Below are 24,418 nucleotides of genomic sequence, written 5' to 3'. Positions count from 1 at the left end.
GTTTGATCCCCAGTACCAAAAAAAACAAACAAAAAACCCCAACAAAAAAAGACAATGAACTCTGCCCAGATCCATTCCTGATTATTTGAGGGAATTAGACTATATCAATAGATCTCTTTCTCTCCTTCCTTTCTTCTTTCTTTTCTTTTTTTCTTGACATGAAACCAGGGGTTCGCTGGTATATTTATTTTATAAATGAGGATTTTGTAGTGAGTAGTTTTCTTTATGACTGCCACTGAGGACAAAATACTGGCTTTTGATGGAGGAGTACTAAAAGAAGATGAAAAAATGTATTTTGAGGCAGGGATGTAGCTCAGTAGTACAGTGCTTATGAGAGGCCCTGGGTTTGAGTTACAGCATCATAAAAAAATTTTTTTTCCCCTTAACCTCTAAAAAGAAGCAGGAGAGGGATCCAGGGGGGAAATAGGATAAAATAAAATAAAATTTATTAAAATAAAATAAAAAAAGAAAGCAAAGACAAATACCATCCAAATTGTAAACTCATTTAGTGGTTTAGCATACACTTCTAGGGTGGGTGGGTGGGTAGGTGTGTGTGTGCACACTGAAGATTAAACCCAGGAACTCTTGTATTCTTTTGTTTGTTTTCTTTTTGGTACTGGGGATCAAACTCAGGACCCTGCACTTGCAAGGCAGGAGGCAGAACCACTGAGCTAAATCCCTGGCCCAGGAACTCTTGTATTCTAAGCACATGCTCTACCTCTGAGCTACACTCCCAGCCCACAATTCTAGTGTTGATTGTTAGCCCTCTGACTTGGACCTTGGCTTTTAAGCCCTGGACAAGGCTGAAAGTTTGACTCAGGTACAGGTAAGTCATCACTGGGTTCCAATGACCCATTATCTCACTGGAAGGCAGCACCATTAGCAACAAATATACTGTACTTCAAAACTGTATGTTAGGGCTGGGGAAGTAGCTCAGCAATGCCATGCCTGCCTGGCAAGCACAGGGTCCTAAGTTCGATTCCTGGTACCAGAAAACAAAACAAAACAAAACTGTGTGTTAGTGTTTAGTGAGTGCTGCTCTTACCTGAATCCCACAGTGCACAGCCAAAAGAAGTTAGGAATTGAGGAAAAACAAAATAACAACAAAAAAGACCAAATACCTCTGAGAAAAGGTCTGAGCAGCTTCTAATGAAAGTTACAAAAAAAAGACAGGAATTTGTTTCTTTCTCTTTGGTTGTTTCAGAACATGAGCCCATGGTTCATATCCTTAATAGGAGATGCTCAGCGGCTGTCTCAGCTGGATTATCCTTCAGTTCCAGGCTTTCAATAGTGTATGAGTGGATCTCTCTTCAGGACAGGAAAAGGAGCTAAAGTTTGAAGCCAGAATGAATGGCCACAATGCCTGAAGTAAGACTTTCATAAGTCACCTTTTGAAAACCTGCATCTTCTATCATCTCCTTGAATTCTTCCTAAAACACAAGGAAAGATACAACAAGGATTACCTGAATTTCAACTTTAAGGTCTTTGTTAAGCTACAGAAATATTGTACCTGAGATGGGAACTTCCGGATACTCTCCACAAGGTATTGATAGGACTTCCAGTCTCCTGCAATGACCTCTCCTAGGACAGGAATGACCTGGAAGCTATATAGATCATAAAGCCTAAGCAAACAAACAACAAAAAAGACAAAAGATTAAGACTAGAACATGCCCTGGGTTCATTCCCAAAAGGGGGAAAGAAAAATGCCCTGAATTCTTCCCTCAATAAGAAGCAAGAGAACCAGGCATGGTGGTGCATGCCTATAATCCCAGCACCCGGGAGGTTAAGGCTGAGGCAGGAGGATTGCTGAGAGTTCAGGGCTAGTCTGGGCTACATAGTAAGTTGAAGGTTAGCCTGGATAACATAGCAAGACCCTGCCTCAAAAACCAGAAAAAGAAAAAAAAAATCAAGAAGGTCTAAGCTCAGGGTCACAAACAAATGCCTGTAGGGTATCAAGCAAGTACCTTAACTAAGGGAAGTGGCTAGCTGCAAAACCAAGATGTGTGGTGACAGGTACAGTTAGAAAGTACCAGAAAAGTGGGAAGAGGCAGTTACTACTTCACTTCACTCTGACAACTGCACATGGGAATATGGGCCTACTCAGGGTTGCCATATATCTGATTTCTCAAGTTAAGCTGGAAATCCAGATTTGTTTTTTTTACCCCGTACTGGGAATCAAACTCAGGACCTTGCACTTTTGAGGCGGGTGCAGCACCACTGAGCTAAATCCCTGGCCCATTCTAGATTTTTTTTGGCGACAGGGTCTCACTCTGTAATTCAGGCTGGCCTTGAACTCACCACGTAGCCCAGGCTGGCTTTGAACTTGTGGAAATTCTCCTGCCTCAGCCTCCTGAGTGCTAGGATTACAGACATGCACCACCATGCCTGGCTGGAAATCCAGATTTTTATGTAAAATTTCCTGATTTTAAGTCAATTTCTTGGGCACTATGTTCTCTCTTGCATGGTGGCCCACTCTCACAATGTAAGGTGTGCTTCTTTTCCTTTTACTTGGCCAAAACTTGCTCTGCAGAGCTTGTTTCTTCTCCTACCTTTAATAAAACCTTGCTACCATTAAAAAAAATAAATCAATTTCTTTTTTTTTCTTTTCCCTCCCTCTCTTCCTTCCTTAGTGGTGCTGGGGATTGAACCCCAGAACCTTGTGCAAGCTAGGCAAGCACTTTACCCCCTGAGTTACTAAGTTGATTTCTTAAAATACTATATGAGTAAGTAGGGCCGGGGATTTAGCTCAGCGGTTCCAGTGCCTGCCTTGCAAGCACAAGGTCCCAAGTTCGATCCCTAGTACCAAAAAACAAAAACAAAATTATATGAGTAAATAAAAATATAAAATGTTGTTGAACTTGGCCCTTGGGTTCCTGGTTTGAGATTCTTCTAGCCTACATACTGTCACTCGGAGCTAACTGACCTCTTTGGGTGGGAATGTCCTTCCCGGCCTCTGGGACCCTGAACTAACCGACTTGGCTAGTCAATGAAGAAAAAGCCCCATTATCAATGCCAACCTGGATATGAGGGGATTGTTTACTTGGCTAAACTCCAGACACAGAAACCTTCCTCCAGGCTTCAGGACCCGATGAGCTTCTTGGAGTGCCTGAAAGAGACAAGAATAACAGGACACAATTCTTAGCAGACTTCACTCAATTCCATGAAGCTGAGACAGCACTAGCTACTATGGGCATTAGAAACATGATTTCCCACAAATCCCTTGTTTATCGTCAGTTGGGAAGCTGTAACAGCAAAAAATAAGCCCATGTATTCTAAATGCTATAGGCATTCTGCTGCCCATAACTATTTTTGGGGGGAGGGGGTTTGAGAGAGGGTCTCACTATGTAGTTCATGCTGGCCTTAAACGCATAGTGATCCTCCTGCCTCAGGCTCCTGAGAGCTGGGATTACAGGCTAGTGCCACCATGCCTGGCTCTGCTGCCCATAGCTACAGAAGGTTACTAATTACAGATTTGTACAGCTTCAAGAAGAACACTTTAAAATTTGGATCAAAATCAGAGTGGCTATCCTCTTTAACAGAACAATTTTACAACAATCTTTTTTGGGGGCGGAGGGTAGTACTGGGGATTGAAGCCAGGGCTTTTGCACAGGGCTACATCCCTAGCCCTTTTTCTTTTTTTTTTTTTGGTACTGGGGATCGAACTTGGGACCTTTTGCTTGCGAGGCAGGCAGCGGAACAACTGAGCTAAATCCCTGGCCCTAGCCCTTTTTCATTCTGAGACAGGGTCTTGTATATTGCCCAGGCTGGGATTGAACTTGTGATCTTCCTGCCTCAGCTTCCTGAGTAGCTAGGATTTACAGGGATAAGCCACTGTTCCTGACTCAAAGAATCTATTTCATGGAAATGCTTCTACTGTGGAAATGGCATGTATATGGGCAATTCACTACTTGAATAGCACAAGATTAGAGAAATCTTTAACCATTAATGAGTCTGTTTAAATAATGGAATAGCCGCACAAATGGGATGCAGAGCAAACTGCTCATTTCACTGCCAGGAAGTAAGAAAGGATGGCTAGCCCAGGGTCCCCAAATCCCAAAGACCTAACAACCTCCCTCAGCACCCTGCCTTCTAAGGTCCACAACACTTCTCAACAGCGCCACCCTGAGGAACAAGTCTTTAACACATGGACCTTTGGTGAATACCCGTATTAAACTATTATATATTAATGTAATATATTTAACAAGTATTATATAATTTTTATATAATTTATTATATTTATATTATACTGCTATGGCAAGCACTTTAAAGAACATTCACCCAAAGCAGAAAACTAGACAATTGGAGACCATATTACATATATGAAATCTGTTGCCTTGCATATGATTTTCAAATCTTTTTTGTTGTTGTTGTTGTTTTGCTTTTTTGTTTTTTTGGTACCAGAGATCGAACTCGGGACCTTGCGCTTCAGAGGCAGGCGCCAGAACCACTGAGCTAAATCCCCGGCCCCCATGCTGTTTTTTGAGACAGGGTCTTGTTATATAGACCATGCTGGCCTTGAACTCACTATGCAAACCAGGTTAGCCTCTAACCCATGGCTATCCTGCCTCAGCCTCCCAAGTGCTGGGATCACAAGCATGCACCACGACGCCCAGCTTGATTTTCAAATCTTTTCAGCAGAATGTTAATGTAGAAATAAAGAAGAACAAGGGCCAGGGATTTACCTCAGTGGTTCTGCTGCCTGCCTTGAAAGCGCAAGGACCCAAGTTTGATCCCCAATACCAAAAAAAAAAAAAAAAGAAATAAAGAAAACTGAATCAAAAAGCCAAAAAAAAAGAAAAGAAAAGGTGAATGAGATTTAAAAAAGCAACATTCCCTTTTCTCTATAGATGAACTATGATCTATATTCTACCAAAATAGCATCTGAATACCTTTTGCTGTGCCTGCCTCTGACCATGCCTCTGATCTTTATCAAACTGACAGACAGCTTCCCAAGTGAGAGGAAATAGATGAAATGCCAGAGCAAGTCCAACCATCCCAAATATGTAAATGCCAACTGAAGCAACCAAGACTTCCATCCGGAGCTGCTCTGTGATTTTGGTCCTTTTCAGTTTTGTAACTAGGAAAATTGGCAACTTAAAATAGTCACTCTACTAAGTGCCAAGCCCAAGGAAGAATTTCTCCTCTCCTGCTTCACTATGGATCTACTCCAAGAGTCAAACAAGTCACACAAGAGTCACACAAGTCACACAAGTCAAGGAGGTAGCCATTCACACCTGGTCAATATGTGTGACATTCCGGATCCCGAAGGCAATGGTGTAAACATCAAACTTGTGATCATCAAAGGGCAGTTCTTCAGCATCTCCCAGTACCCATGCAAGTCCTGGAAGAGAAAATCAGTTCTGAGTTTCAGCTCAGGTAGCTGTCTTCCCTACATGCAGAGAATTATTATTATTACTTTTTTTTTTTTGGTACTGGGGATCAAACTCAGGTCCTTGCGCTTGCGCAACAGGCGGCGAAACCACTGAGCTAAATCCCCGGCCCTATTATTATTACTCTTACTACTACTACTACTATTATTAATATTATTATTCTTATTATTATTGAGGCAGGGTTTGAATGGATAGTTTAGGGTGATCTTGAACTCACTATTGTAGCCCAGGCTGGCCTCGAACTCAGCGATCCTCCTGGCTCAGGCCCCCAAGTCCCAAGTGCTGGAATTATAGGTGTGTGCCATCATTCCTGGCTACACCCAGATTATTGAACCAAAAGAATTTGTAGTTGGGTAGGCAGAAGTGTGAGTAGCCACAGCACCCAATTTATGGTTGGCATCTGAAGTGGAAGGAGTTTTGCGGGACTGAGCCCTTAAACCTGTAGAAAATGAAGTAAAATCTGGGTAGTGTCAGAAATGAAGTGAGCAGCTAAGCACCAACCTACTGTTGGAAAATTGTTTTGCGCTGGGAAAATATCACATACTTGGTGTCAGAAAACACACCTGCCTCATCTGCTCAGTTCCTGGTGACTCTCTTCATGGTGTCCGATCCTGAGAGTCTGGAGCTGGTATCCTTGAAGTTTATCCTTCTCAGCCTTTCTTCCGAGAGCCTTACAGTACAATCTGATCACTGCTTAGTTTACCCACCCTCATGCAGCTTTTATTTGGATGTTGGGATTCACACCCAGTGTCTTGGGCATGCTAGGCAAGCACTTTTATTACTAAGCTATATAATTAGTCCCACCCTCAAGCGATTTTTATCCATCCAAGTGTTTTGTGCAGAGCACTGTGATTAAAGAGTGCAGGCCCTGTGGTTAGACTGCCTGTGTTATAATACAACTTTCATATTTTATTTTATTTCTTGTGGTACTGTAGATTGATCCCAGGGCCCTCGCACTGAGCTACATCCTCAGGCCTTTTTTCCCCCCCAGGCCTTATTTGTGGAGACAGGATCTTGCTCTATAATTCAGGCTGGCATTGAACTCACTATGTAGCCCAGGATAGCCTCAAACTCATGACAATCCTCCTGCTTCAGTCTTTCAAGTACTGGGATTACAGGTGTGCTCCACCATGCCCAGTTTCTAGGCCTTTTAAAAAATTCTTATTTTTTAACTTGGAGTCAACTTCTGGCCAAATCACTAAGTTGTCCAGGCTGAGCTCAAACTTGCAATCCTCCTGGCTCAGCCTCCAAGAGCACTGCAATTATAGGCATGGGCCACCATCCTGGGCAAAATAAAGTTTTATGGGTTTTTTTGGCACCAGGGATCGGACTCGGGTCCTTGCGCTTGTGCAGCAGGAGGCGAAACCACTGAGCTAAATCCCTGGCCCTAAAATAAAGTGTTTTGATGGGCCAAACATAGGAGTTTTTTCTTCTTCTTCTTCTTCTTTTTTTTTTTGAGGTGCTGGCAATGGAATCCAGGATCTTAGAAACAGTGGGCAAGTGCTCTACTACTGAGCTACATCCCCAGCCTAGAAGGTTGGGTTTATAAACAGATAAAAGTTGAAGAAAGCAGAAACAACACAGCAAGAAAAAAGATTGGTCATTTAAAAGTTAGTTTCCTTGTAAGAGGAGGCCAGAGAATGGTCTCTAAGGGAATGAAAATAATCTTTCAAAATACAAACGAGTGCCAGACATAGTGCAGCATGCCTGTAATCCCAGCACTCAGGAGGCGGAGGCAGGAGGATTGCCAAGAGTTTGAGGACAGCCTGGGCTACACAGCAAGACTTTGTCTCAAGCAAACAGAGAAAAGGTGGCAACTTCAGGCAGTGGGCCACGCTGGCTGGGTACAGTGGTGTAAAGCCTGGCCACAGGGACACCTCTGCTCTGCCAGAGCCGCGGGCTTCCTCTTTTCTACTGTGTCCATCACCTGTTCACCTCCCAGATGGAGGGGGAGCTCAGAGTGACTCAGGCTCTTGGAGAAAAGTTTCCTCCAGCTACAGCTATCAAGGTCACTGACATTTCAGGAAGCTGCAGAGCAATGTATATAATTAAAATAGAAAATAAATAAATAAACAAATAAAATTAAAATGAATCAGAAGAATTTAAGGAGAAGAGAACTCTCTGTCCAGCAGCACCAGATGGTTAATCAGGTACTAAAAGAAGAAATCAAAGGGATGCATGGGGTATGGATATTTACCTCTGTCCCCAAATACTGCTCCTGCCCTGATTGTGTAGATGCTGGGCTCAGGATGACTTCATCTACAGCATTCTTTGGCAAAAAGTGTATCTATTTTTCTTTATAGAGATTTCTATATTAGAAGATATGTTAACTATTTAGATGTTAATTAAAGGCCATAGACAACTAAAAACATAATAAAATAAAATACAAATAAGAGGACCAGGGATTTAGATCAGTGGTTCTGCTGCCTGCCTCGCAAGCACAAGGTCCTGAGTTCGATCCCTGGTACCAAAAAAAAATACAAATATAGGCTGGGAGTATAACTCTGTGGTACAGTGCTTGCCTAGGATATACGAGGCTCCGGGCTCCACCTCTAACAGCAAAAAACCAAAACATATATACAAATAAGCATATACATAGATATATACATATATGTGTATATATAATATATATAGGTATATATATAATGCAGTATTAGACATGAAAAATGCTTTTACAAAATAATTTCTAAGGCTTAGCAGGTGCCAGGGCCTGGGTTCCATCCCTACCAGTGAAAAAAAAAAGTAGGGACCCAGGGCCAAGAGCAATGGCTCGAGGCCTGCCCTGCTGCTTATCACGTGAGTGGTCTATCTGAACTTCAGTTCTTTCACTTGTAAAATGATTACTAGGACAATCCTGTAAGGTCATCACAGAAGTAAATGAGTTACCTGTGTACAAAGCACCTAGCACACCCATCTGTGTCATTTAAGATAAGACCACACCTTACTTTGTCAAGGCAGTCAGTCCCCTGGCTCTCCCTCTGAGGCCAGCAGGTGGCTAGCATGTTTCTGAATTAGGCAAAGCTTTACATATGGATTTGGTGCGGTTCTGAAACAATCAGTTCCTCTTTGGCTTCCTTCTAAGGCAATTTGCATTTTAAAATTCATTTTAAACATCTTCCTTTGCAATTTTCAAACACACATCTATAAAACTGAAGGGAATGAACTTACTGTACCTCAGGGACTCACCATTCAGCTTAATAATTGTCAACATAGGGCCAATTTTATTTCATCAGACCACAGCTACTTTCTCTCCCTACTCTAATTAGATTGTTTTGAAATAAACTACAAATATAATTTCATTTATAACATTTCAGTAGATATCTTTAAAATATTAGGAATCCCCCCCCCCCTTTTTTGTGACACTGGATTTAACCTGGTGTACTCTACCACTCAGCTACATACCCAGTCCTTTTTATTTTTAAATTGCCCAGACTAGATTCCAACTTTCCATCCTCCTGTTTCAGCCTCTCGAATAGCTGGCATTACAGACCTGTGCTACTATGCCCAGCAACCCCGCCCAAGAAATCTTTTAAAACATAACCACAATCATACTACTACCTCTGAGAAATTTATAATTCTTTAAGCCAGTGTTCAAATTTCCTTGCTTTTTCTCATAAATTATTTTTTAATTTATTATTTTTCTTGTGGTAAAATACACATAGAATTTATCATCATAAGTTTGTTGGGAGTCAGTACTGGGGATTGAACCCAAGGCCTTTACTACATTTCCAAAGCTTTTTATTTTTTATTTTGAGACAAGATCTCACTAAGTCACTAAATTGCCCAGGCTGAACTCAAACTTGATCCTCCTGCCTCAGCCTCCTTTTTTTTTTTTGGTACCAGGGATCAAACTCGGGTCCTTATGCTTGCAGGGCAGGCAGCGGAACCAGAGTTAAATCCCTGGCCCTGCCTCAGCCACCACACCTGGCCCAAAGTTCTGGGATTATAGGTGGGTACCACCACATCCATCCTAACTAATTTTAAATGTATAGTTCAGTGGTTTGAAGTACATTTGTATCTTGTGTAGCCATCACTATCATCTGATAGGTCTGACCGCCATCTGCCCCTGTTGAGTTGCTGGGCATGATGAACAATCACAGCCCATTCCTATATCCTGTGCCCCTCAGCCCCCAGCCTGGGAACAATGCCTACTCTGCTAGAACTAAATACACCCACCCCAACTGCTAGGTCACAGCAACTGTTTCTATAGCCACAGACTCAGTCATTCTTGGGCCCCCAATCTCATTCCCCCATTTTTCTATCATCCCACCTAAGCCTGTCTCAATAAATTGGACTCAAGCCAGGCATGGTGATACAATCCTGTAATTCCTGGACTTGGGAGTCTGAGGCAGGAGGATTGCTACGAGTTCAAGGCCAGCCTGAACTACATAGCAAGACTCTGTCTCTCTAAAAAACTAAAATTAAAAAAAACCAAAACAAAACTGGACTCGGACTCTCCTTTGGAGTTACTCCAGGAGGGCCTGCCTGGACCCTGACCCCCCCAAATTCAGGCTGGCTGTGTCCTTTATCAGACTGTCACCATTCACCTAACATCATCCATATCCTTAATTAAAAAAAAAAATTTCTATTGCCCTCTTACTTAGATTCAACTTAATTTTGTCTATTTGGAGTACTGGGGATTGAACCGAGGGCCTTCTCACTGAGCTATATCCCCAGCCCTTTTTAAATTTTTTTACTATGAGACAGGGTCTCACTAAGTTGCTAAGTTGCCTAGGCTGAGCTTAAACTTGCAATCTTTCTGCTTCAGCCTCCTAGAGAGCTGGGATTTCAGGTATGCACCACCATGCCCAGGTTTAACTTGTTTTTGCATAAGTTTTTGCAAAGGCATTATTGGGGACTGATAAAGCAAGAAGGAAAGGAAACAACTGTACTTGTACTATGGTATGCAATGCTTAATAATTCCTTGTCAGTTAGGAAAGACTGAAGGAGAGCTTCGCAATGGAAGATACAATTCCAGAAATGGAATTTTATCTATCATTTCAACATGTGCTCTCTGTTCTTTATGGCTGAGCACCAGAGAGAAGGGAAATATATTTTTCAGTAGGAGTAAGAAAACATGGTGCCTTTGTCTAAAAGTACTGGTGACTGTCTGCCATCTGATTAGTGTTGATGGCTAACAAAAGAGCCCTTCATCTTGGGGACCAAGTGGGCTGCAGTTCATCTACACTGCTCTCTCTGGGGGCAGGAGGAGGAGGAAGAATTGAGCTAAAACAACCTTAGACACTCACGGTGGTCAGGGAGAGGAAAGAAATGCTGATGTTGACCCCAGGGACTTTGTTTTCTTTGCTGCATACCTATGCCCCTCACTAAGGCTGTCTCAGTGCCCAGCCAGCTTGGAAGAGGGTAGTGCAGCAGCCCTGACAGCTGGTCAAGAAGGTGCAGCTTCCAGGGTCTTTAATGAACTTGAAAAAATCAGGGACAGCTAGGTGTAGTGGTACACACCTGTAATCCCTGTGCTTGGGAGGCTGAGGCAGGAGGATCACCTGAGTTCAAGGCCAGCCTGGGACATATAATGAGTTCACAACCAGCCTGAACTGTATAGCAAGTCCCTATCTTAAAAAAAAACAAAACAAAGCAAAACAGGCTGAGGATGTAGCCTTTTGTGAAGTTACAGTGTTTAATTTTATGTACTATAAAAAATAAAATAAATTTAAAAAGAGTCCTGCCTGGAAGCCAGGTATAGTAGCACACATCTGATAGGAAACTGAGGCAGGAGGATTACAACTCCAAGCCACCCTGAGCTATTTAGTGATTTAGTGAGATTCTACCTCCAAAATAAAAAAGGACTGAGGCTGTAGTTCAATCCTTTCTCTCTTTTTTTGGTACTGGGGGATCGAACTCAGGACCTTCCACTTGTGAGGCAGGCGGCAGAACCACTGAGCTAAATCCCCAGCCCCTGTAGTTCAGTCCTAAGTATGACAAACAAACAAACAAAAGAGTCCTCGTTGGGAACTGTCCAGGCCCTAGAAGCTACACGGTGCTCAGTCATCCTCTGGAGGCTGGATGGCAGCTGAGGCAGACTGAGATGCGAATGGCTGGAAGCTGCTACTCCGTGCACACTCTGTGGCCAAAGGGCAAGCTCTGTCTTTATAGGAGAGCTGCTTAGCCTGCCCAGTGCTGACAGAGAACTGGAATGGCACAAGAATAGGAATGACATGGGCTGAGGTTATCTCAGAGGTGCTGGGAATTTAAACCAAAACTTCCATCTCAGGGTCCAAGAGCTAAGATCCAAAGATTCAGCTCTAATTTGGGATCTGATGCTTATGGGTATATAACTTGAGCAAGACCCTTAACCTCTTTGGGCTTCGACTATCTCCTCAGTCACAGTGGGCTCTTCATCTAGCTCAAAAGTTGCTGAAATAATGTATATAACACATAAGCTGGGCGTGGTGGTGCATGCCTGGGCCAGCACTTGGGAGGCTGAGGTGGGAGGACTCTCTCAAGTTTAAGGCCAGCCTGGGCTACATAGTGGGTTCAAGGTCAGCCTGAACTACAGAGTGAGTCCCTGTCTCAAAACCCAAATAAACATTGGGCAGGGAATGTAGCTCAGCAGTGCAGCATCTGCCTGGCAAGCTCGAGTGTCTGAGTTTGATTCCTGGTACCAAAAAAACAAAACAAAACAAATAAACAAAAAAAAAACCCAGGGCTGAACCACACAAATGATCTTCAACTCCTGCCTAACTATGATTTTTTAAAAAAATTTTTATTAGTACATGTTTGCAGTGCATGATTAGTCATTGCAGGGAGTTGCTACACATACATAACACGTTAGTTCTTTTTACTTCTTTCCATTTCCTTCTCCACCCTCGCCTTAACTATAAGTTTCTGAAAGCTGGAATATAAAGCATGGAACCCACCTTAGTTTATAAACAAACACGTATTTCCTCTATGTCTACGTTCAGAGGACTCACCAGCTTTGTATCCTTGGTCAAAGGCCTTCTTCTTCCCCACCTTTAGCATCTCCCTGTTGATGTCACAGATCATGACATGGGAACCACCCAAGGGATCTTCTTCATTCTTATACTTTTTGGCAATTTCCTCCCAGGATAAATTTTGTTGGGCCTTTAACTGCCTCTTCTGTTTTCTTTGATGCTGTGCCTGAACATAATTAAGGAACCGGAATGCAATGTCACCTGTGGGATGCCAACAGGAAGAAACATGCAAACAAAAACAAAAACTGAAAAATCAGCATTCCTAAACCCCAAAGAATCAACCACTTGAGAGGCTGAGGCAGGACAATTGTCAGCCTAAACTATATACTGAGATCCTAACCCCCCCCCCAAGCAACAATGGTATAGGTATGGATGAGTGTATGAAAATGGAACTTTGGGCTGGAGTGTAGCTCAGAGTGCTTGCCTAGTATGTTAAAGGCCCTGTGCTGAACTGCCAGTCCTGAAAAATAATTAAATTTAAAAAATGTTTTAGGGGGCCGGGGATTTAGCTCAGTGGTTTTGCCACCTGCTGTGCAAGTGCAAGGACCTGAGTTCGATCCCAGGTACCAAAAAAGAAAATAAATAAATAAATAAAAAATGTTTTAGGGCTGGGGATTTAGCTGAGTGGTTCCACCGCCTGCCTCTCAAGCACAAAGACCCAAGTTCAATCACTGGTACCAAAAAAAAAGGAAAATGAAAGTTTAAACTCTTTAACAAGCTTTTCTTTTTTTTTTTTTGGTACCAGGGATGGAACTTGGGTCCTTGCACTTGTGCAGCAGGTGGCGAAACCACTGAGCTAAATCCCCGGCCCAACAAGCTTTTCATTAAACAACTTTTAACCCCTAAGATGCTTTCTTTATTTTTGAGACAGGGTCTTGCTGTGTAGTTCAGGCTGCCTTTGAACCCACTATGTACCCCAGGCTGGTCTTGAACTTGTGGCAATCCTCCTGCCTCAGCCTACCAAGTGCTGGGACGACAGGTGGGTGCCACCATGCCCAGTTTCATCATCCATTTAAAGAAATTTTTAATTTTGTTAGTTCACATTTCCGATACATAATGACTACATTCATATGGGGAGTCAGTACATATATATAAGACACCTTAAGTCTTTTTACACCTCTTTCCTCTCCTCTCCAACATGCATTTTAGAAATCTGTGACATTTTTCTTTCCAAATGTCCAGTGTGGAACAATAAAAAAAGATCATGCACAAACAACTGAGCTTTTGATACCTCATGTGATAGCAGATTAGGTGGAAAAGGCTGCCCAGAAAGCTTATGTAATATAATAAAAGGTTTCCCCTCCAATCAGAAAGGGCAAATGGGTTAAAGGTTCAATAGAAGATGAAATAGGTGGGAGGGTAGCTCAGTGGTAAAGCGGCTGCCTAGCATGTGTGACGTACTGTGTTGAATCTCCAATGCCACCACCACCACCACAAAAGAAAAAAGGTCACTGAAGTCAACACGTGGTCCTTTTACTTTATAATCTTATCTATTGCAGAAAAGAGGTAGGCAAGCCAGGCATGGTGGCACATACCTGCAATCCCAACACTTGGGAGGCTGAAGCAGGAAGATCATGAGTTTGAGGCCAGGCTGGGCTACACAGTAAGTTCCAGACCAGCCTGAACTACATAGACCCCTGTCTCAAAACAAACAAATAAACAAAAACAGGCAGACAAAAATCTGCTTATTTTGTTTATATTGTGGTGCTGGGGATCAAACCTAAGGCCTTGTGCATTCTAGGTAAATGCTCTACAAGGGAGCTACATTCCCACCCTCAAAGCTGTTTTTTTTTTTTTTTAAAGCTGCTTTTGGGGGCTGGGGATTTAGCTCAGCGGTTTCGCTGCCTGCTGCACAAGTGCAAGGACCCGAGTTCAATCCCCGGTACCAAAAAAAAGCAGGTATTTTAGGGCGGAGGATTTAGCTCAGTGGTTTCGCTGCCTTCTGCACATGCGCAAGGACCCGAGTTCGATCCCCAGTACAAAAAAAAAAAAAAAGCTGCTTTTGATTGATAATTCTGCGTACTTGTCTCAGAAAATATAAATATCTTCAGTCTAATGATAGGTGAACTAGCTTGTTTTAACAAGAGATAAACACTCTAAAAGATGCTCAATGGTACTTAAGGACCTCAAATTTGGCATTACCTGTGCCTCCAGCAACATCGAGCAGTTGAGTCCCAGGTAGTGGGTTCATCTTCCACAGCAGCATATCTTTCCAAACACGATGGATGCCGAGACTCATCATATCGTTCATCACATCATATTTCTTGGCCACACTTTCAAACACCTGATAGACTGATGGGAGAAACACACAATTGTGCTATTAGTAAGATTAACCCAGAAAAACCCTAAGTGAAAAAGAGAAAGAATGGGGTATGGCACATGCCTGTAGTCCCAACACTTTGAGAGGCTGAGGCAGAAGGCAAGAGGACTTCAAGTTTTCTTTTCTTTTTGTTTGTGTTTTTTTTCCCCCACTACTGGAGATTGAACTCAGGACCTTTCATTTGTGAGGCAGGCATGGCACCACTGAGGTCAATCCTCCACCTTTCAGTTTTTTTCTTTTGAGACACGGTCTCACTATGTAGTCCAGGCTGGCCTTGAACTCATGGTGATACACTTGCCTCAGCCTCTCAGTGCAGGGATTACAGGCGTGTGCCACCACACCCAGGTAGAACTACTTTAAGTAAGGCTATCCACCTAGGCCAGTGTGGTAATACAGACCTGTAATCTTAGAGGCCAAAGCAGGAGGATTGTGAGTTCAGCCTTAGAACTGAATATGTTTCTATTTTCTATTTCTTAGATGATGGAATATTAAGAGTATGTGTGTGGAGAGGGTTTTTTCTTTTCTCTCTCTCTCTCTCTCTCTTCCTGGTGATAGGGATTGAACCCAGGGTCTTGGACATGATTAGACAAGAGTTCTACCATTGGGCCACATCTCCAGCCCAGGAATTAGAATTTTTCTTTTTTTCTTTTGGTACCAGGGATCAAACTTGGGTCCTTGTGTTTGTGGGGCAGGCGATGGAACCACTGAGCTAAATCCCCAGCCTGGACTTTTTCTAATGGTCATTATAATATAAGACATCAAAACCCATGAGAAAGATACATGACTAATAGAGATCAGAAGACACCCTCATCTCATCTCTATCTCCATCATGGAGAATCTCAGGAACAATTTGGTAGACAGATGACAAGCAGTAAATCAAGTTGAAGTTACACTATAGAAGGCTTTCATGAATCTTTTCCACAGGGTGAAAACAGAATGTGGTTCAATCCTTAGTAACAAAAAGGGGAAAAAAAAAGATGTGGAATTTGGGACGGAGGGTGGGGGAGAATCTGCTAATGTGAGACAAGACATTCTTAAGGACACATTCCCTTTAAAGGTTCATTTTAGCTGGGTGTGGTGGTTCACACCTGTAATTCCAGCACTCAGGAAGCTAAGGCAGGGGGAGTACGGCTAGTTCAAGTATAGCCTGAACTACACAGTGAGACCTCATCTCAAAAAACCAACCTTTCCCTGCCAAAGAACCACACAAACTGCCTAAAACTACGTTTTATTTCTTTTGTTTTGTTTTTTGCTGTGTAGTCTAGGCTTGACTTGAACTCACTATGGAGCCCAGGCTGGCCTCAAATTTTTGGCAATCATCCTGCCTCAGCCTCCCAAATTCAGGGACTATAGGCATGTGCCACTGTGCTAGGCCATAAGGTTGAATTAGAAAATGAAAGGGAGATGTCTTGAATTCCTCAGATAAAATGTGCTGCATACAATGTAAAACATTATCCTCTGCTGAACTGGACTATAGAGTACTCCTTTCACTAAACTATTTTTTTCTTTTTTGTGGTATTAACGATTAAATCCAGGGTCTCCTGCTTGCTGGGCAAGCACTCTACCACTAAGCTACCTAGCATCTCTCCCCATTTTTGAGACATGGTCTTGCTAGATTGCTTAGGCTAGCCTCAAATTGGATTCTCTGCCCCAGCCTCCCAAGTTGCTGGTATTACAGGTATTACCACAGCTGGCTTTTAATTGAATTTTGAACGTTTATTCTCCACTCTGAGTCTCCTAGCTGACTACATTCTTTGGAACATCTCTTGGGATAACTGAGGGACACAAAGTTTCAAACCACTGAGTATAACAGTTCTTGCTTTGCAGATTCCAATATGCATAAATTTCAGTTACTTATTCAGTTAAATAACGCCAGTCCCCCAACTTTATAGTGGTATAACTATATTTGCATGAAGTACAAACTTCACTAGCAGTTCTTCAAGCCATGAATCACTACAGTAGTAACAGATAAGCCTCCTGATCAGTGACATCACTTCTCTCCCAGATTGTAGGTGTCTAGTCCTTGAATCAGTTGTTAGGTTCACTTACAGACAGCAAAGCAGCTACTGTGGTTGTGTTGGCTCCTTGTCCTTCAGTGAAATCCTGCATAAATGACAGGAAGCTGGGCAACAAGAATGAATGTGCACCCAGTACCCCCGAAAATAAAAAATGAATGTGCAGCACAGAAATGAAAAATAGTAATGGTGGAGGTGAGATTGGAACCAAAAGTGAGTGGAATTGTGGGAGAAACAAGTGACTGTGGGATACTGACACAGCCTCTATGGGAGAGACTAGAGGTACACACAGCCAGGGGAACTTGGTGAGGGTGAATTTATGGGCATGAAAGAGGAATGTGGATACGACAAAAAAGATCCAGATGTCCCAGTGGAAGTGACGTCAGCCAAAAAATTTACATAAAGCTGAACATGGTGATATATGCATGTAATCTCAGCTATTCAGGATGCTGAGACAGGAGGATTATAAATTAAAGTCCACTCTAGGCAATTTATCCAGAACCTGTCTCAAAATAAAAAGAACTGGGGCCAGGCAGGTGGTGCACATCTGTAATCCCAGCACTCAGGAGGCTGAGGAAGGAGGATTGCTATGAGTTTGAGGCTAGCCTTAATTACACAGGGAGATCTTGTCTCCAAAACAAAATGAAATCCCCGAACAACCAAAAACTAAGAACTGAGGATGTAGCACAGTGCTAGAGTACTGGTTTAGCATGTGTGAAGTCCTAGGTTCAATCCCCAGTATGTTGGTGTAGGGGTATTTAATGTGATTTTTTTTTTCAGTGTTGAGGATTGAACCTAGGGCTTTCACACTGAGCAACATTCCCATCCCTTTTAATTAGTTATTTTTTCCTTTTAATTAGTTATTAATTTCAGTATTAGGGATTGAACCCAGGACCTTCACACTGAGCTGTACACCCGGTCCTTTTTATTTTTTAGGATTTTGGGGTTTTTTTTTTTCAGTACCAGGGATTGAACTCAGGACCTTGCAAGGCAGGCACAGTGCCACTGAGCTAAATCCCCAGCCGTATTTTTTAGTTTGTGATAGGATCTCACTGAGTTGTTCAAACTAGGCTCAAACTTGCAATCCTTCTGCTCAGCCTCCCAAAGTGCTGGGATTATAGGCATGTGTTCATGAAGCCTGGTAATTTCATGGGTTTTTTTGGTACTGGGGATCGAACTCAGTACCTTGTGCTTTCCAGGCAGGCGGCTGCACCACTGAGCTAAATCCCCAGCCCTAATTTCATTTTTCTTTTTTTTTTGGTACCGGGGTTCGAACTCGGGTCCTCAGCTTGCGAGGCAGGCACCAGAACCACTGAGCTAAATCCCTTGCCCTAATTTCATGATATTGAAAGAGCAAATGATAAAATATTAAAGGCTGACAAAAATTTTAGAAAGGAATTATGGCAATTTAAGAAGGCATAGAAAATGTGTTCATTCCTTATTGTAAATTATATTAAATAAAGGTAGCAAATAGTATTCAAATTACCCTTGGTAAATTTTTTAGAAAGAAATAAATCCAGGAGGCTGAGGCAGGAGGATCACTGAGTTTGAGACCAGCCTAGGCTACATGGTGAGTTCAAAGCCAGCCTGGACTACATAGTCAGATCATGTCTCAACAAAACAAAACAAAAAAGGAAATCAATCTTCTTTTCAATATTTTAAATTTTTAATTTTAAAGATTTAAATTTAAAATCTTTAAAACTTTAATTACATTCATTAAAATTAAATCTATTTTAAAATTATAGTGGGCCGGGCCGGGGACTTAGCTCAGTGGTGCCGCTGCCTGCCTCGCAAGTGCAAGGTCCCCAGTCTGATCCCTAGTACCAAAAAAATAAATAAATTAATAAAATAAAATAAAATTATAGTGGGCCGGGGATTTAGCGCAGTGGTTTTGCCACCTGCTGCGCAAGTGCAAGGACCCAAGCTCAATCCCCGGTACCAATAAATAAATAAATAAAATTATAGTCTACTAAATAAATATTAGCATTACTATACACATACATATACATATATATATGTGTGTATATATATATATATATATATATAAAATTTTTTTTCTTTTTTTGAGACAGGGTTTCACTGTAGTTTTGGCTAGCCTTGAACTCACCATGTAGCCCAGGCTGGCCTCAAACTTTCTGCAATCTTCCTACCTTGCCCTCCCAAGTGCTGAGATTACAGGAATGTGCTATCACGACCAGTTTACTATATATTTTTAAAAACCCATTTACTTATTTATTTCCAGTACTGGGGACAGAACCCAGGGCCTCACCATTGCTAGGCAAGTGCTCTATCACTGAACTACTACCGAGTTGCCATGCTCAATAATTTGTTTGTTTTTGAGTCACTGTTTGTGATGTAGCCCAGGTTGGCCTTGAATTTGCATGATCCTCCAGCCTCAGCCTCCCATGTGCTAGGATTACAAGCACGCACCACCACGCCCCGCTTCAGGCTCAATAATTTTTAAAGGGTTGGCCAAGGTGGCACATGCCTGTAATCCCAGTACTTAGGAGGCTGAGAGGCAGGAGAATCCCTGCAAGTTTGAGGCCAGCCTGGGCTACATAGTAAGGTCAAGGCCAGCCTAAACTACACAAGGAGACCTGTCTCAAACCACCCCTCACACACAAATAATAATTTTTAAGGGTCATGGAACAGTTGCAATTTTCCTATTGATTATACAGTGTAGTTTTTTTTTTTTTTTCTTTTTTGGTACCGGGGATCGAACTTGGGTCCTTGAGCTTGTGAGGCAGACGGCAAAACCACTGAGATAAATCCCCGGCCCCCACAATGTAGATTTTTAAAGGATGGTAAATTACACCATGGGTTCTTTTCTTATTCCCTGGTGACTATTAAATCTAGTGAAGGAACCTCAGAGTCTCACCTTATACATGTGTAAAATGCGTATACCTTCCTCATTATAAACGGTACAGTTGAAGTTTAAAAACACTTCTTTTCCTTTCCTATGCCTGTAGCAGTGCTGACACAAACTGCTCAATAATATCTAACTTAAATTGTGCATTACTAAGCACCAGGCACTGTTGAAGGTACTTTAATATGTGGAACTAATACAAGAGCTGTAAGTAAACAGAACTATTCCTACTTGGCAAATTGGGAAACTGAGGCACCAAGAAGCTAGTTTCCTTCTTTCTTTGAGAAATGGCCTCTCTTGGCAAGATGCTAAGAGTATTCTGGAGTCAGAGCAAAATGGGTTGGAATACTAGTTCCACAACTTGAGTTACGTTAAATTGGGCAAGTTCTTGCTTAACCTTTAAGCTGTTTCCTCCTTTGTTAACATCGGGATAACGATATCCACCATAGTAAAGTTGAAATGAGACTTAGAAAAATGTTCACACGATGCATAGCACATCACAGTCATATGATGGGTCCGAATGACAATTGTTTAAAAGGCGGGGGGGGGGGGCGTAGGGGCCGAGGATTTAGCTCAATGGCACCGCGCCTGCCTAGCAAGCGCAAGGTCCTGTGTTGGATCCCCCGTACAAAAAAAAGATTAAAAGGGGGCGTACAAAAATAAAAATAAAGGGCCGGGGATTTAGCTCAGTGGTTCCGCCGTCTGCCTCGAAAGCGTAAGGACCCGAGTTCGATCCCTGGTACCAAAAAATAAATAAATAAATAAAAAGGGGCGTAGTCAGGCGTGGTGGCGCATTCCTGAAGCCAGAGGATCTAAAGTTCCAGCATCGCCTGAGCAACTTCGTGATTTAAGCAAGAGCCTGTCTGCAAACTTTAAAAGGTGGGGGACTGTAGCTCATGGGAAGGCCCTGGATTCAATCCCCAGTTCCAGGGTTGGGAGGAAGTAAGATGGAGCGCCTAACTTTGCCGGACGGAGGGATGGTGCTCCGGGAAGTCTGGACTGCAGTTAACAGCAAAGGACGTCAAATTTGCAGAAGATTCACAGATGGAAAGATCCCTTCATCCGCCCTCTCGCCCCTTTCACCTTTGCCCCCCTTCTCCTCCTCCGACACAGTCTCAAACCCGAAGTGCGTTTCTGTTGCTTGCTTCTCTTGGGACAAGAGCCGCGCACCCAGCAAGCCCCCGGGCAAGGAACTATGAAGCCACTGGGGCCCGCCAGTTCGCATCAACCGCAACCAGCTACGCCCGCAATAGGTCCTTAGAACACAGCTCCTGGGGACCGCCATCTTGACAGTAAGGTAATAGGGGGCCGAAAAACGTTCTGTTGCGTCACTAGACCGATGACGGCGGCTGGCTGGAGACATTATTACCCGAACGCGCCCCCAAAATCCTGTATTCTTGAGTTCTTTGGAATCTGCAGGAGCTAGTCTTTGAATCCACAAGCTCTCCCTCTCTCTCTTCCAAAATCGAATTTAGAATTCACCAAGAATGAAGAGACAAAAACAAAAACAAAAACAAAAAACGATTCAGGGCGAGTTCTCCATAACCTCTAAGCGGCCATATCTCAATCCTGCCAGCCAGTAATACCAAGTACTAACTGGCAAGTAATTCTTGTTTTTGGGTGCGGAAAGGGAAAACTAAGGCATGGTGTAGTTTAAAGGCCAGTGTCACGAAGTCTATTTCAAACGTTGGTGTCTGTAAAAAAACACCTGTTTTTATTTTTTGTTATTTTTTGAGACATGGTCTTGCTATGTAGCTAGGTTAGTTTGGAACTTGCTATTTATCCCAGGCTGGCCTAGAGCTCACCATCCTCCAGTCTCAGCCTTTCCAGTGCTGATATTTATATAGAGGAAATAATATAACTGTCAACCTGCTAGATGTCAGATACGCCGAATTTGTGTTCACCCAAATCGAAGAATGAATTTTAAGGAACAACAGAGGTTGGAAAAATTTTGAGATAGCTCCTGAGAAACAGAAGGGGACCCAAAAGTGGGTTGCCAATGAGCCCACTTCTCAAAAGAAGTTTTATAGCGCAAAATCACGAGGTAGGTACAATATGGGCCAAAACCATTACTATTTTTTTTGGTACCGGGGATTGAACTCAGGTCCTTGTGCTTGCCAGGCAGGTGGTGGAACCACTGAGCTAAATCCCCTGCCCTAGGAACCAAGTTTGATCTCCAGTACAAAAACAAAAAAAAAACAAAAAGAAAACTATTACTGTAGATAGTTAATTAGTTAATTAGATATCTTCTAGGCAGTTAAACAGGGCCAGCACATGAGCAGCCAACATGGAGGACAATCAAGACACATTCACTGAAAGCCAGCATTGTAAAAGAAGAGAAACTACCACACCTGCATACCATGAATAGCAGTGATCGATATCCTAAATAGGTATCAATCACCTGGGTGAGGGACCAAGATCTTCCAAGAAAGATCCCTGACCACACATTACCACCGAAAATCCTTGCTCATTCCTTGTATGCTTGCTACGTGACTTGTTTCCCCATTGGATCCCCACTTAATCAATATTAGCTAAGTGACTATACTTGTCATAATCTTATTGGTTGTTCATAGTTTTGTCCACCTTCTAATTTCTCATTGGATCAATATTACCTAAGTGACTGTACTTGAAATCTCACTAGTTGACTATAGTTTTGTCCCACCTTGAACCTGCCTCACCTCCTGGCTTTGTCTCATAAAACACCTGTGAGACGTTGGGTGAGCAGGCAACCCACTTTCTGGTCCCCTTCTAATAAATTTTCTACTCTCAATAAATTTTCCTACTCTTAACTTCTGTTTTCCTAGAATTCAGTTTTTGATTTTAAAGAACACGAACTTGAGTTTCGGATATCTAGCAGGTTTGGAAGTTGCATCTATTCCCCCTATGTTACGATGACCAACCAGGCTGGGGATTTAGCTCAGTGGCGACGTGCCTGCCTTGAAAGCTCAAGGTCCTGAGTTCTATCCCTGGTACCAAAAACAAAAACAAAAAACTATGATCAATCAATAAGATTTAGTTAATATTGATCCAATGGGGAAGCAGGACATGTAACAAGTGTATGTAGAAAAAAACAAAGACCTTTTTAGAAAGGGGTAGATCAAGAGGTCTTGGTCTTGCCTGGGTGACTGATGTCTATCTAGACTTTATTGGACCAGGTGATACCACTAATCTTATCCTTTGGGGAGGTATATAGGTCTGGTCATTCTGTCTTTATCTTGAGGCCTGGACTTCAACAGATGAGCCTCCGGCCACAGTTATAATGTGTTTTCATTATCTACATTAACTCCCTCAAGTGTCTACTCCTGTTTGACTGCCTGTATGTAATATTTCTATCTAACTTAGCTGTCTCTAATGTCACAGCCATGTGCTACCAGACTCAAACTGGTTTGATCTTTTTTTTTGGTATGGGGCTGGGGGGGGGGTGTCGAACTCAGGTCCTTGTACTTGCGCAGCAGGCAGCAAAACCACTGAGCTAATTCCCCCGGCCTTTAAAATGCAGATTCCTACCTAGAAAGAATGAGGCCCTGGGTTGAATACTCAGTACCGGGGCCAATGGGGAGTAAAATGAAGATTCCTGGGCCCCAACTACCAGAGATTTTAAATCAGTACATCTGGTACATTGTATGGTACATATATGGCACATATCCCATATCCCTGGAATCTTTTTTTTTCCTTTTTCCTGTTCTGTTTCTTCCCTCTTTTTAAAAAAATCTCCCTGTGGTATTGGGGATGGAACCAGAGCCCTGAACATGCTAGGCATAGAATCTTTGTTTTGGTTTTTTTGTTTGTTTGTTTTGAATCTTTATTTGAAAAAGTTCCTCTGATGATTCTGATGCAAGGGATTTGCAGACCATTCTTGAGAAATGTATGGTAGGTTACTCTGAAAAATAAACATAGTGAAATGAAGAAAACAAAAGACAAAGCAAAGACTAACAGTCTTGAAGCTTGACAGAGACTGATGGTCTCAAGACTTGCCTCTCCTGCTAAACTCACAAAGGTCACTTCCTGAGAGATGACCTGCTGAAACACTTGCCTATACTTCCCTATGTCTTAAAGATAAACTGTAAAAGGGCTGGGGATTTAGCTCCGTGGTTTCACCGCCTGCTATGCAAGCGCAAAGACCCGAGTTCGATCCCCAGTACAAAAAAAAAAAAAAGATAAACTGTAAAAGTAACATCTGCCTGTACCTTCCTATCCCTGTGCTAAGTTCTGCTTCTGTAAAATTCTGCTTGCTTCCCTGCCCTGCATGAAGAGCAATATAAAAATAAAAACAAACTTAGAATTGGGACTCAGACTCTGGAAGGTGACTTCCACTGAGCTTGCTAGCGAATAAACCTGCCTTTCAATTCTCTTGAGTGCCATTTCTCTTCCTTGGTCTGCCTGCCCTCCGAGTGCCGTAACTATAGGAACTATAGGAAACTATAGGAAAGACTATTCTTTGGCCTATTTTATGAACCTAGGGAGTTCATAAATGGGAATTAAAGATCTAGTATCCATTTAGCAAGCCCAAACCAAACACCACTCACACTTTGACTCCTGATGACACAAAGCTACATTTGTAGCTCCATCTGGCACACCATGATTGTTTTACTTCAACTCCAAATTTTCAGGTTTTTTTTTAAATGGAAAGGGTAATGTAGACCACCTTGTTCAAAAGAGAGAATAGAGGTTGTTCAGTTTTGCTTGAATTGGTGTATTTTCTGCTTTTATTACTTTTTTAAATGTATATTTTCTATAAATATTTCACAAAAGTGCCAAGCCAAGAATACTAAGAAATTATTTTGAAATGGAAAGTCTCTGCCTGGTTTAATATATCCTGACAGATGGACACCTACTACACTGGGATGTCTCTTTCCCTCTTTTTTGTTTTTGTG

The 24,418-nt window shown here is 42.4% G+C and overlaps 2 protein-coding genes across 2 annotated transcripts; one reads left to right on the top strand and one right to left on the bottom strand.

The window, feature by feature from the left end:
• Window positions 1-1,129: 1,129 nt before the first annotated feature.
• Window positions 1,130-20,864, bottom strand: Coq5 (coenzyme Q5, methyltransferase). The gene is made up of 7 exons (XM_004843661.4): window positions 20,628-20,864; window positions 14,486-14,635; window positions 12,323-12,544; window positions 5,235-5,341; window positions 3,018-3,106; window positions 1,511-1,622; window positions 1,130-1,430 (listed from the first exon to the last, which is right to left on the bottom strand). The coding sequence occupies exons 1-7, from the start codon at window positions 20,827-20,829 to the stop codon at window positions 1,329-1,331; spliced, it is 984 nt and encodes a 327-aa protein (XP_004843718.1). The 5' UTR covers window positions 20,830-20,864; the 3' UTR covers window positions 1,130-1,328.
• Window positions 6,859-7,617, top strand: LOC147821993 (bolA-like protein 3). Its single transcript, XM_087198633.1, has 3 exons — window positions 6,859-6,886; window positions 7,262-7,417; window positions 7,541-7,617. Exons 1-3 carry the CDS (start codon window positions 6,859-6,861, stop codon window positions 7,615-7,617), a joined length of 261 nt encoding a protein of 86 aa, XP_087054759.1.
• Window positions 20,865-24,418: the final 3,554 nt, after the last annotated feature.

Source organism: Heterocephalus glaber, unplaced genomic scaffold, assembly GCF_053883595.1.
Source record: "Heterocephalus glaber isolate CG9 unplaced genomic scaffold, H.glaber_assembly_v1.0 deba00001687, whole genome shotgun sequence".
Taxonomy (NCBI): domain Eukaryota; kingdom Metazoa; phylum Chordata; class Mammalia; order Rodentia; family Bathyergidae; genus Heterocephalus; species Heterocephalus glaber.
The sequence above is the reverse complement of the archived record's forward strand: the minus strand, read 5'-3'. Positions and strand labels throughout refer to the sequence as shown.

What these genes read in the sequence shown, in the direction of transcription:
- Coq5 (XM_004843661.4), bottom strand. Translation starts at nt 20,829, where the DNA reads ATGGCGGTCCCCAGGAGCTGTGTTCTAAGGACCTATTGCGGGCGTAGC. An exon ending in GGAGGAGAAGGGGGGCAAAG is followed by an intron (nt 14,636 to 20,627) that starts GTGAAAGGGGCG and finishes TTCTCCCATCAG; the next exon opens with TCTATCAGGTGTTTGAAAGT. An exon ending in CGATGTTGCTGGAGGCACAG is followed by an intron (nt 12,545 to 14,485) that starts GTAATGCCAAAT and finishes GGCATCCCACAG; the next exon opens with GTGACATTGCATTCCGGTTC.
- LOC147821993 (XM_087198633.1), top strand. Translation starts at nt 6,859, where the DNA reads ATGGAATCCAGGATCTTAGAAACAGTGG. An exon ending in CAGGATCTTAGAAACAGTGG is followed by an intron (nt 6,887 to 7,261) that starts GCAAGTGCTCTA and finishes GCCTGGCCACAG; the next exon opens with GGACACCTCTGCTCTGCCAG. An exon ending in GGTCACTGACATTTCAGGAA is followed by an intron (nt 7,418 to 7,540) that starts GCTGCAGAGCAA and finishes ATGGTTAATCAG; the next exon opens with GTACTAAAAGAAGAAATCAA.